We start from the raw sequence: 13,735 nt of genomic DNA on the forward strand, positions 1-13,735 counted from the left end.
CATGGATTTCCCTTTCAAAACACGTTGCCAGACACATAGGGGTTTAATATAATCAAGAATGTGGGTGCATGTGTTTGTGCAATTACGAGTGGTTATTTCCAGGAAAGCCCCTACTAATTACATCCTAGAACTGTTCTTGCCTTGGACAGGCAAGGGGAGAATAAATAAATAAATTTCCATTTTATCATTTTGCAAGCATCTGGGTTAAACAGATTCGCCGAGAACTGGCACCACCTTTTTGAGTCATGTGCATCAAAGGGCAGATGATCAGTCAGCCTAGGCATGTTTCTGTGTCAATTGTGTCTGTGTTTGTGGCTGAATGAATGCCAGCTGGACTGTGGGGCAGAGTGGAGAATGCCTCCTTTCATACCCGGAGAGCTACAGTTCCTGACCCTGGACTATTAAATTCAGTTCAGAAGTCAATTCAAATAAAACAATTTGGTAAGAGCTCCAGCAAGCAAGGAGGCAGGGTTGGCAACTCTACACAGAAGAGGCTTCCCTAGGAAGCTTGAGCAGTATCACAAGAAGCGAATTTGAGCAGAGGGATCACATACAGCTGACACGGGGATGGACTGAAACGATGGCAAGAGTGGGCTTATTTTTTTTGTTTTTCTGGGCTCAAGAATTCCTCCTTTTCCCCCATGCACCAGGCAGGGTCTTTGTTTTGGAGGAGATAGATAAAATCTATACATAACGGCAAATAGAAAACTGCCTCTTTGACCTCAGGTCTGAGGGTCATAGTTATGTTGGTGTGGAGCCTTCCTGCAGAAGCTCCGGCCAGAGTTTGGATAGGATTCAATACTCCCCTATCCCTTATGTAGTGTCATTTTGTGGCTAGAGGTGCCAGGATCACCTCAAGAGCACAACCCTGTTTATGACAAAGGGCACCTTGGAAAAATCCCGAATCAGTCAGCATTGTTCCTTCTGGGAACAGCACAGGGAAGCAATGGATGAACTCAGCTCTCAGAAGAAGAGTGTGGACTCAGCTACATGCTATGTGGCTTGGTGTGTCACATAAATGAGCAGTTCCTAGCAACTGGATAGTGCCAGGACTAAGTCACAGACTATGTCTCTACTGCATGTTTTCACTGGTCACAGGATGATGACACTGACAACCTCCAATGGCCTCTTCAAGCCGGTAGGAACTTGGGCTGTCGACGTGACTTTGTGAAAATAAGTGCATAAATAAAAACAATATTCATGCTTTCCTCTCTCCTCTTCCACCTTTTCTCATCTACCAGTCTGAGAGTTGCTCAGTCTGTGGAGACAGAAAATCAGGTAAGCACTCCTAAGGAGAGCTGCTCAGCCACATGATGGGAGCCCTCCCATCTGGAAATGGATTAGACGGAGGCACTTGGTGCCAAACCTATGGGGTCATGGGGATACTTTTATAGGTTTCCCATTTTTGTCATACTGGTAAACCAGCATCTTGATACAGTGTGAGTTTGCCGGTGAGATCCAGGGGCTACTTGTTATGGAAAAGTTATGGTTGGTGTAGAACTGTACTGGTTGCTTCTGGCACTTGAAGAAGGCCTTGAGTGTGGCGGCTGCCATGGTACGGAACCGCTTGCTGATGAAGCAGTAGAGGAAGAAGTTGATGGCTGTGTTCAGAAGGGCCAGCATGTTGGCAACATCAGACATGATGTGCACCAGCCAGCGGTTCTGGATGGGAGCCCCATAAAGATGATAGAGAATCATGATGATTCGGGGGGCCCAGAGTGTGGCAAAGATGGAGGTAATGGTGAACAGGATGGCAGTGGTTTTCCCTGTGGAGTAGCCACGGAGACGAAAATTGCTCTTCCTCCTGAGCTTGTACACAATGATGGAGTTCAAGATGAAGAAGATTGAGCAGGGCACCAGGTACACAGTGAAGCAGTGCACCCAGATAAGGATGTGATGCATGGAAGTGCTGATGTAGTCTTCAGTCCAGATGTTGGGCCACCAGTAGTAGGGGATGCTGGTCAGGAAGCAGGTGATGTAAACACTCACAATGACTTTCCGGGTGCGGGCTGGGTAGGAGACTGTGTGGTATTTGAGTGGGTGGCAGACGGCGATATACCTGTCAATGGTTAATGGAACAGTAATCCAAATGGAGGTGTGGATGGATGAGAATTCCAGCACTTCGATGATCTTGTTGGGGACCTGAGGCATCTGCATGTTCAAGATGAAATCTTCCAACAGGAAGTCCACAAAGACAATGAAAAAGAGGACCAAGATGTCCGCAGCGGCGAGTGCTAAGAGATAGTTGTAGGAGGACTTTTGCCTTCTAGCCACCAGCCGGGAGAGGATGATCACTGTCAAGATATTTGCTGTGAAGAGAAGAGAATCTGGTTTATCTCTGAAGCAAGAATGACTTTGTTGGCTAATAGGAGGTCCTAGGCGTGTATTTATTGGAGTACTCCCACAGAAGGCAAAGGGATTGAACCAATGCTTCTGAGGGACAACCTCTGTATTACAAATCACACCTCACAGAAACATCTGGATACTATCTTAAAGTTATGCTCATATTCTAGTTTACTTGTTCCTCACTCGATCTTGAGAGGTGGTCCCATCATTACACTCACTTTAGAAATGAAACCAGAGCTCTGAGAGCTTAAGGAACTTGCTCAGTCAGGCAGGTGGTAAGTCATAGTGACAGAATCCAAAACTCTATTCCCCCATCTCAAATCGATCTCAAGTCCCATGCTCTTTCTTTTGTCCAACTGCATGGCAACTATGGGGCTGAGATCGCTTTTTCTGCTGTATGTGTTCGCATAGGAGACTGGACTGTATAACCTCTTAAGAACCGTTTTAGAACTTGAATTTTAGGATCTTTCCTCTTTAGGTGAATTCAGAATTGAAGTAGTAGAGAAGATCATGACTTTTAGATTAATTTTTTAAAAATTATATTTGTTTTTGGAATAGATAATTTACACACATGGAGCATAGTTAAAAATAACAGCAGAGAAAAGTAAATTTCCCTTCCACTCTTGTTCTGTAACTACCCAAGTTCCCCTCTCTCAGGGAAATCATAGTTAATAAATAATCTATGCTTACGTATGTCTATATAATATGCATGCATATAGTTTTTGCACAAACTGTAGCAATGTATTGTTTCTCTTGGGGCCAGAAAATGCAGCCACATAATTTCTGATCAGTTTAAAAAACGAATGTCTCCCTGAATAAGACACATTTAGAAAGTGATCAGGGACTCACTCCAAAACGATATTCTGGTGGATAAGATCTGGAAGTCATTTTATACATTTATTGTCGTTAATTCTCACAATCAACCCTGAAATTTGAACATTGTTAATCTAATTTTCCAAACAAAAAGGGCCTGGGTCAAAGGCCTGGCTTCCAATCCTTGCTCCTCTGACCTAATAATATACAGTCAAAACTTCATGGAGCTCAAGCTGTGGAAGGATTTTGGGGAGCTTATGTCCTTTTTCTGAGGTCTAGTGGCAGAACTAGAATCCAGCTCTCTCTCCTTTCTCCCTCTCACTCTCTCCCTCTCTTTCTTGGTACTCATTTAAAATGTAATAAACTAGTTCACATGTAAAAACGTCTTTTACATGTGTGCTCATTCCTCAGATTGAACAAATTTTAACATTTTTCTATATTGCTTCAGCTCTTTTTTAAAAAAGAAATGACATTATAAATACAGTTGAAGTTCCCTTGAAATAGGTCCATTCCCATTCTTCTCCATCCTCCCCCCTCTCTCTCCCTAGAAGCAGTCACAGGCTGCAGGCAGCGTGTAGTGTTCAGGGCCGCGTTTGCATAGTCTTGCTTTTTTTCATATTGAACTTGACATTCTGTGTGCTGCTTTTTTTCATTCAGTATTATGCTTTGGAGACCTATTTTTGTTGGTACATGTAGCTATAGTTCAATCATTCTAATGACTAGATAGCATCCCATTGTACAAACGTATTGAAATTCATTTATTTATATACACGAGTAAAGAACATATAGTTTCTTATAATTAAATGTATAGATACATTTAAATCAGTTCCAGGATTTTGCTATTATGAACCACTTTTGTTAATATTATGATATGACTCTCCATGAGAAGTACTTACATGTGGGAATGTCTCTGTGTATTTATGTTTTAGTGTATGTGCATCTTCCTCATTCCCAGACATTGCTGAATGGCTCTGTAATGTCGTTTCCCTAATTTATACTCTCAACAGCAGAATAGGAGAATTCCAGTTGCTCCATATCCTCTCAGTACTAGGTATTGTCATTTTATTATTATTATTATTTTTAAGTTTGTGCTGTTCTTGCTCTTGTCTAAAGCACTGCAAAATAACATTTTGAAGTGGTGGAGAGTTAAGGTACTGATTTATTTAGCCAGGATTCAAACCCAGGACCAACACCCGTGCTCTAAACCAGTCTGAAATATTGGTACTTGGATTCCAAGTGGGGTGGGGACACCATGCAGGTATGTTACACTGTACTTAATAGAGAAAAATGGTTAATATATCCTACTTTAAGTCACTACTTAAGAAAAGAAGTTCAGGGGCCGGCCCGGTGGCGCACTGCTACAGTGCGCTGCTTGGGAAGCGTGGCGGCCCTCAGGCCGAGGGTTCGGATCCCACATACAGACCGGTTCCCGCTCACTGGCTGAGCGAGGTGTGGGAGCAACACCGAGGGGTGCGATCCCGTTGCCGGTCCCGGTCCGGTACGGGGGCGACACTGAGGGTTGCGATCCGCTGCCGGACACGAAAAAAGACAAAAAGGAAAAAAAAAAAAAAAGAAAAGAAGTTCAGGGGCCGGCCCGGTGGCGCACTGCTACAGTGCGCTGCTTGGGAAGCGTGGCGGCCCTCAGGCCGAGGGTTCGGATCCCACATACAGACCGGTTCCCGCTCACTGGCTGAGCGAGGTGTGGGAGCAACACCGAGGGGTGCGATCCCGTTGCCGGTCCCGGTCCGGTACGGGGGCGACACTGAGGGTTGCGATCCGCTGCCGGACACGAAAAAAGACAAAAAGGAAAAAAAAAAAAAAAGAAAAAAAAAAAGAAAAGAAGTTCATTAAGGCAAAGTTCCTTATATGTGCAAACCTGACATTTCGGAAGTTTATTCTGCATTCAACAATGTTTTTGTATACACACTCTGAGCTGGAGGGTATGGTGAATAAAATAGATATGCTCTGTGCAGCCTTCATTGAGCTTAGATTCTACTAGGTAAGAAAAACATCAATTGAGGAGCCACAGAAGAAAATGCATACACAAGGCATAGTAAATGCTGTGAAGGAGTATTTGGGAGTAGTGATTAGGAAAATCTCTGCTGAGATTTGGAGGAGCAGAGGAGGTAAGCAGGCAAAAAGATTGGGAGGAGAAAGTGTTTCAAGCAAAGGAAATGTCATGTGCAAAGGCCCTGAGGTGGGAGAAACGTAAAGAGTTGGGTTAATTAAGGCGAGGAAAATTTATATTGATTCTGTTTGCTTTGTAAGCATTTTTTGCACTTTATAGCTCTTTTTATTAAACAGCCTTGCTGTGTTCTGTTGAAAGCATTTCAAAATGTTTTATTCATCCAGAAATCTATTTAAAAAGTATTTAGCATCCATCTTCTCTGGGCAAGGATCTGTGCATAGGCCCAAGGTGGATACAAATTGGTATTTCAGAATTTCAAGGTCTTTACTAGAGAGTGTAGAAATAGCTAATAAGTGGCTAAGTATTAAAGAGATAAATGAGAAGGCACACAGGGATACAAGAGGTGCTGGTGAACAGATACAGAATGAAGGGCAAAGTTTTCAGAGGAGGGTCAGGGTCAAAGGCCTGACTTCCAATCCTTGCTCTTCTGACCTAATAATACATAGTCAAAGCTTCATGGAAAGCAAGCTGTGAAAGCAGGTCCAAATCTCCCCTGTTGAGCCAATGTCATGGAAGCCCAGCAATTAAGAGTGTGCAATCTGGGGCTGGGCTGCATGGGGTTCAGTCCTGGCTCTACTATTTATTGGCTCTTTGACTACGGGCAAGTTTATTTCATCTCTCTTTGTCTCAGTTGTCTTCTTTATAAAATGGGGTTAATAAGAATACCACCTCATAGGACCGTTCTGAGGATTAAGTGAGATAATTTTTGTAAAGTGGTTAGAATAGTGCCTGGCATGTGGTAAGTGCTCAACGTATGTTAGCTATTGACTGAGAATCCATTCATTCAACAAATATTAACTATCATTTACTATGCAAGGCATTGTATGAGGCACTGAAGATACAGGGATTAAAAATGTGAACAAGTTCCCTTTTGTTCTGGGGTTCATAGTATAGTGAGGGAGACAGACAAAAAATAAACACACAAATAATGCACACGAGAATTTTAGATGTTATACTACAGAGAATGAAACCAAGGGATGAGACAAATTGATGGGAGAATCATTTTTAGATTGGAAAGTGACATTGGCATTCAATCAAGAATGAGGATAAGAGATCCACCACAAAAAAATCTGTAGGAAAAGAATTCTAGGCGGTGGGAATGGCCAGTGCAAAGGCCCTGGGGTGGGAATGAGGTTGGTATGTTCATGGAACAGAAAGAGAAGGGAACAGTTTCCCATTTTACAGATGAGGAAACTGAGGCTTGAATTTTTAGGTAATTTGCCTAAATCACAAACTGAACAAGGGGGGAAGACAGAAGGTGACTCTAGCTCTGCCTGACTTTATAGCATATCAAATTCTGCTTTTTTTTCTTTTTATCCTAGGAAAGGGTTCTCAGCTGGAGGAAGGGGATTCCTGTTCCCTAGGTTGCCCGCTGACTTAGAAAAGTGTCATGATTTCTCAGAACCTCTTTTTTTTTTCTGTCTGTTAAACAATGCCCACATTCCTTCTCATGTCCCTGATACCCATTCCTAGGCAGGAATGGATGAATGGGGGGGAGTTCTCCCCAGAAAAGTGCTGAATATATTCTGCAGAGAGTGATTCTTTGCCACTGTCTCTCCTTCTTCAGTTGAATCCTGTTTGAAGCATGGTGCTAAAAGTTCATTCTCCATAACCAAACTCTTCAAAAATATTCCAGCCCCACCCCCTGCCCACAACCAGGCACACTGTCAGTGCCTCAGTGCCCTGCCTGGGGTCTTGTGGTATCAAGCCTGGGACTGGATCCCCCCACACAACCAGGCACACTGCCAGTGCTGAGGAGCATGCCAGAAACATCACCTCCATGTGGGTGGCCCAGCACAGCCACCACAGTAACCACAGTTGTCGCAAATGTGGCTAGACATCACAACCACCATGCAGATGGTCCACCAGCCACTGGAGTGCATTGACACAAGTAGAGTCACCAGCAGAGACCAAAGAAAAGAATAGGATGTCTCTTACCACAAAGCCCATTCCAGAGTGACAGAAGAAGCATCTGCTCTATGATAATTTTGGGGGGACCTGATCATACCTTTCAGCATTGGACAGATCATCCAGGCAACAAATCAACAGAGTAACCATTAATCTTTCAGAGGGAGAGAAGAAATCTAGGGTTATCAGTGGTGGGAGGGGGTAGGGAGAAAGGGATAGGGAGAGATTGGACAAGGGGCATAAAGAATAAGAACAACTTATAACAATATACATACTAATAAAAAATAAATAGATAAAAATTATTAAAATAAATTTAAAAAATATTCCAGCCCCATCTAACTAATGCTTTAAGTCAGGCAAGTCATCAACTCCAAATTAAATTGCAAGGTATTCATATTTGACATTTCCTTAAGTTTCTAGTAATTGCCTTTCTTGAAAAACTAACCTGTGGACACTGAGTTTCCCATTTCTTTTGTACAGTTAGATTTCCCCCCAAGGCAACATTTAGAACAATTAGTAGATCCTTGGGGTGAGACAGAGATGTGTGAAGTGGAGAGACCAAGAGGGGAATGGAACAATACCTGTGTGTTGGTTTTCTGAAAAAGAAATGGGAAGGTAGAGTCTTCAACTCTTAAGGCCTGGCATTTGCTATAACTCCCCATATCAAAAAATCATTTTATTTCCACGTTGGCTCATTTTTCCCCAGAGAAAAAGAGTGGTGTCGACAGGGTCTATATGTATTTATAAAGAGTGGGTGAACTAAGAAACCCAAGTCATCACTGCCTGAAATTCCATTTCTCAGCTTTTTTCTTAAAGTAACTGGTCCAAAGACTCTGTTGAGGAAATTCGACCAATCCGATCCAACCAAGCCCCAGTGAACTTCACAATCAAAATGTCAATGCTTCTAAAAAAAAAATCCTTCCTGTCAATGGTGTTGTTGGACAGGTATAATCTCCTGGGTAATATAAAGCCCATATTTTGTGATTTAAAATCCTCTTGTTTATATTCTTGGGGGGAATCCATTTCCTACATTGTGCAGCTTACTGTGCTCAATCAAACTTGAAAGGATCTGGGTAGTGGCTGAAAGAACAACACAATTCAGGTTGTCAGACCACACCATTGAACAGGCTGCCAGCCCAGAGAAAAAGGTTCAAGGTCTTCTTAGAGGTATTCTTAGTGACTGTGATGACCAAAGGTTCTCTGCAGATTACTTGGAAGAAACAGTTGAACTGGGGAACAGAGCACTGACTGGGAGTTCTGAGTTTATATACCTTAGTTCTGCTATATTACCTTTATTTTTTGCCTTTGAAAATTATTTTTCCAGTTACAAAAGTAATACATACTTGCCAAAAATTAAACATTCTATCAATGTGTAATAATAATACAATTAGCTCACTTTTACTGAGCTATGCCCAGGGCACTTCCGAGCATCTTACACATAGTATCTTATCTGGTATTCACAACTACCCTGGGAGGTTGGTACTATGATTTGAGAGCACTGAGGTTCAGAGAGGTTAAATAGTTTAACCTCTAGAGGTCACACAGCTAGAGGGTGGTGAGCCAGGACATTAAACCAGGCTTTTTGTCTCCTGAGTTTATATATTTAATGACTACATTAGAAATCAGAAAGAGAAAGTCTGTCAAAACTCCATCTTCCAGAGATAACGTGGTAGCTAGTCTTATAAATGGCCCCCAATGAACCACACCTCCTGGTATTCTTGCTCTTACGTCATCTCCATGAGTTGGAGCTGGTCCTATGTCTCTCTTTTGACCAATATACTATAGCAGGAGTGACACTGCATGACTTCGGAGGCTAGCTCATAAGTGGGCCTCTTGAATACTTGTTCTTGGGATGCTCCTTCTTGGAACCCAGCTGCCATTCTGTGAGACACCATGCCACTTGGAGAAGCCATGTGCAGGGTCCCATGTTGAAACTCTCAGCTAAGCTCATAGCTGACATCCGGCATCAGCTGTCAGCCATGGGGGTGAGCTACCTTGAATGTCCAGCTCAATAGAGCCCCTGCGTGGCTGAAGTCCCAGCTACTCCCTGGCTGCACTTGCATGAGAGACCAGGAGCAGGAGCCACCCAGCAGAGCCTAATTAGCCCAACAACCATGATAGTCATACATTGTTGCTTTTAGCTTCTAAGTTTTGGGGTCGTTCACTATGCCACAACAGATAACCAGAACAGATGTTTGTTAGTCATTTGGTGTTTGTATTTCCAGGATGCTTATATGCCTAAGAAAACATAATATAATTAGTAATAATGATTATTGGCACAAGATGAGATTATACAACTGTACTGTTATGCAGCTTGATTTTTTTCACTTAGAAACACATCACAGATTTTTCCTCATGTCAATAGTATTAGTGAAATATTCACTTATTGCTGGATGTTACTTACTATTAATACTTTTTGTCACTATCAAGCTTCATTAAGCATTTTTGTGCATTTCTGTAGAATAATTCCCAAAGCAGAATTGTTGGTTTAAAGGACAACATGCTTTTCTTCCCTTCCTCCATCCTCTCTTTCTACCTCTTTCATTTTCTCTCCCGCTCTCCCTCCCTCCTAAAGGCAGCTAAGAAATTCATAAGAAGGGAAAGACCTCAAGTTGGAGCTACGAAAGGATTTAGGTTAGACCCCAAGAAGAACTTTTTGATTGCAATGGCAGAAGAAGAGCAGGCCACTGATGACCACAGTTGCTCAGTCCATACAGCTCTTAAGAATACGAGGGAGAATTGCTTCTCCGGGCTGATGAAATTCCCGGGGTAATCTTTTCCAAATCCTGCTTTTCTGCATTCTAAATTATGTTCTTGTGAATTTCCAAAAAGAGAGCCTTTTAGTCACCAGCCCTTGTGACTTAAATGCATCCCTTCCCCACAAGGTGGCCTATCTTTTGCATTTGAAGAATCAACCCTCGTGACATGCAAACCCCTCCCTGGCACTGTGAGCAATTCCTCCTGTGATGTTATTTTACCTGCTACTAGGAGGTGCTCCAAGGAGGGATTTTTAGGAATTTTGAAGCCGTCTAGGTAAGAAGTCAGCAATGCCCTTGTTTAGACTAGCTGAGGAGTGGGGATGGAATTGTGCGATGGGGTACTACCTCTTGGAGGCTGTTACCTGTCTTGTTGTCACCTGCCACACTCCGGATCTTAGAGCAGAAGAAGGGGAAATAAAAAGATGACACTGCTAAGAGTTGGCATTCATCTCTTTGATCTTTGCAAATGGTGCTGGGGGGTCTTCAGGAGGTTTTGTTCTGAATGGGCCCACAGGAGAGGAACAGAAGAGGCATTCCTATGGGCAGCTGTCCTACCATGTGTCTCCAATCTCCGGCACTGCCATCTGGTCAGTGGTCATCCTTGTCTCCTGTTGTTCCACTTGCCCCAAGGCAGAAACTTGGGAATGTGGAGCTTTCTTCTTGCAGTTAGTTGTTAGGGGCACAAAACTGATTGTGAACTAGTGAGGTGGAGGTTAAGGAATGGGACCCCTCCCCACGGGAAAGAAAATCCCTGGGGGACGACTTCCAGGTTCCCGGAGGGCCTCTGAAGGGCCATTCAGTCTTTTCACTCTTTTCAGGCTGAATCTCACCCAAAATATCCAGGTACCTGTGAACTGATCCTAGCTGGGAGTGTCGCGGTTAAGGGTACATTCCCTGGAGTGAGACAGCCTGGGCTCAAATCTCAAGAGAACTGTTACCAACCATGAGATGGTGAGCAAATGACCCAATGTCTCCAAGCCTCAGTTTCTATGTCTGTGAAATGGGCATCATAAGACATAGTACCCTCTTAGGTTGTTACGAGGATATATGAAATACTTGTAAAATACTTAGCACAGTTCCTGGCACATAGTAAGCCCTCAAAAAACATTAGCTATTGTTACTTTTTTTTTTTTGTAACTAGCTAAGTTCAGTTCGGTAGACAATTCCTGAACATCTACTAGAGACCAGACCTTGTGCCAGACCCAAAGAGGAGGAGGAGGGAGTCCAAGCTCTCACTGAATCCCAGCGAAGGTTTAGTTTCTCTCCATGGCTCATTCCCAGCACTCGCAATCCTGCCAACTTATCAAGAAACTCTTCCTGGCCTCTGACCTAAGCCCTCTAGTTGCAACTGTGTTCCAACCCCTACCCCTACTTCATTTCTCTGCTTGGTGGAGAAGAACACTGGTCATTATCTACAGAACTATGCCCTTAAGAGCCATTATTGCATGGTGACGCAGTTGTCTCTTGCATCCAGTGAAATAGCCTTTGTTCCTTTTAGATTTTAGTGCTTATTTTGACAGCTATTTGGTTTTCTTTGTAGTTTCACTAGCATGCTCTTCTCTGTTGTTTTTCTTGTGGAGACTGATGTGAACTGTATTTTTTTTCAACCACATTTTAGCACTTGAGTTGATTCTTTTCAAAACTAGGGTCAGTGTTTCTCCTTTCTTTGTATCTGCCTTTCTATAGGGTCTTGTGCTGAGGCTGAGAGCACAACCTGAGGCAGGGATGGCAGAAATGTGTCATCTTCAATCTATTGGTAGTGACTATCTGGGTGCCATGTTGAAAAGTACTGTATTCTAAAACGATGCCTGGGCTTAGAAATGCTGTGATGGATTGGTGATGTCTGCCTAGGTGGAACAAATATTATGGATTTGTCCTGCAGGTCTTGGGCCCTAGATCCGTGCTGTGGCCTCCCTGGCTTTTTCCCGTAATGAACAAAGCAGTGGTTTCCGGTGTAGACCAGAGCTAGCTGAGACCTAGCAAGCCTCCCCCTTGCCGATGAGTTAAGATGGCTGCCATCCCAGACATCTGAGTCAGGCAAATGGGGAAAATGAGTCAGCATCCAGGCTGCAGGGCTGGAGTCAGCCTTGCCAATCAATTGACTTTCTCTTGACAGCAGAACTATTCTGGCTTTTTGACGAGGAGCAGCTTCTTTGGGTGACCATGACAACTGCTGGGCCTTGATCATGAAACCTCGTCCAAGCTAGCCAACAGACCTAGTAGTTTCCAAGCCATACTTCTCAGTACCAAAGTTCATTTTCTCATGACTACCCTGTGTTGAACACCTACTATGTGCTGGGCGGCTTTGTATAGATGAGATGATTTTGTGTGATTCACTGATGAACATTTTTTATTTAAAAGTTGTGTATTTAGTTTAAATGGTATTAGAGCAATGTTATTTTTCTATGTTGGGTAGTGATAAATGCCGGCTTATAAAACAAGTTCAGGTTATTTACAAAGTGAGTTGATTTAAAGAAAACTATAAGGAAATAACAGTGCAGGTGGAATGCGGGCTTCTGGTCTCCATGTTACCAATGAGGAAACTGATATCCAGAGAGCATAAGCTACCTGCTCAAGACGGCATAGCTGGTAAGTCAAAGAAGCATCTTGAAAGCACTTGACGGTGTCATTCTGGGTCAAGTTCTGCACCAAGTGATGGATGCAGCTGTGTTTCTAAGCTCAGGGAGTTTGTCACGAAGACAAATGGGGGCAGGGCTTTATAGGAACAAGTCCTGGGCATGCCGGGGGCTCTCCAACAAACACCGAATGGAAGAGTTATCAGAATGAACAGGGTACTTAAAATGAGAGGCATGCCTTGTGGGGTGTTGAAGATCTGCGCTTTTCTAGCTGGTGCTCTTGGGTAAGCTGTATAAACACAATGAGTTCCAGATACCTCATTAGTAAAATGAAGGTAATGATGGTACCTGGTTCAAAGGCTCACTGTGAGGATTAGAGAGAATCCTGCATACAAAGCTCTTAGCACAGAGCTTGGCCCAAGGAAAGCACCCAGTAATTAATCATAGTCATTATGTATGAATGTGTCCATCAGTCCTGCAAAGGTGAAAAACTGACCAGGCAAAAAGCCGATGAAGCAGAAGCAGCACTGGCAGATCGAGGCATGGGCTTCTGCAATATTTCTTGAGCACAGGAGAACTGGCTCTAGAAAAGACCTCTGACTCACTTATCATAGTCAGTCGATGAAAGTGACCTTAGACTTCCCAGCTTTGTTGGGAGATGCCTCAGTGTTAGGTTGGGCGCTGACATAGGCTCCTGGGTGCCCATGGACAAGCCACTTCCCTCCTTAAGTCCTCAGTTTCCATATCTGTAAAATGAGCAACAACCATAATAGTTGATAACAAGCAATAACCATAATAGTGATAGTATCATAGCTCACGTCTAGTGAAGATGAGTGGGGGTTTGACAGACAGACAAGGCAAGGGAGGGCTCTCCAGGGGGAGTGAGCAGCGTGTGCAAAGGTAAAGATGCACAGAAGAGGAAGGTCCCTGCCTTCCTGTCAGAGCAGCTGCCATCAGGTGCCTTCTGTGTGCCAGGCCCTGAGCTCACTGCCTAATGTACATGAATTCTGCATATCTGTCATGCTGTATTAGCTAATATCATAATATCTAATATTAAATATCTAGTACTTAATCCTCACAGATAAAGTAGGTACTGGTTTCACCCCCTTATTATAGATGCAAAAGACTGTGGCTTGGAAGGGTTA

The 13,735-nt window shown here is 43.3% G+C and overlaps 1 protein-coding gene across 1 annotated transcript in view; it reads right to left on the reverse strand.

The window, feature by feature from the left end:
- Window positions 1-1,127: 1,127 nt before the first annotated feature.
- Window positions 1,128-13,735, reverse strand: part of GPR139 (G protein-coupled receptor 139) — a 39,238-nt gene continuing 26,630 nt past the window's right edge. The window contains exon 2 of the mRNA XM_008581583.1: window positions 1,128-2,309. Coding sequence (XP_008579805.1) covers window positions 1,375-2,309 — 935 coding nt within the window. The 3' untranslated portion in view covers window positions 1,128-1,374. The remainder of the gene's footprint in view (window positions 2,310-13,735) is intronic.

The sequence above is a fragment of the Galeopterus variegatus genome, unplaced genomic scaffold, assembly GCF_000696425.1.
Source record: "Galeopterus variegatus unplaced genomic scaffold, G_variegatus-3.0.2 Scaffold2398, whole genome shotgun sequence".
Classification (NCBI taxonomy): domain Eukaryota; kingdom Metazoa; phylum Chordata; class Mammalia; order Dermoptera; family Cynocephalidae; genus Galeopterus; species Galeopterus variegatus.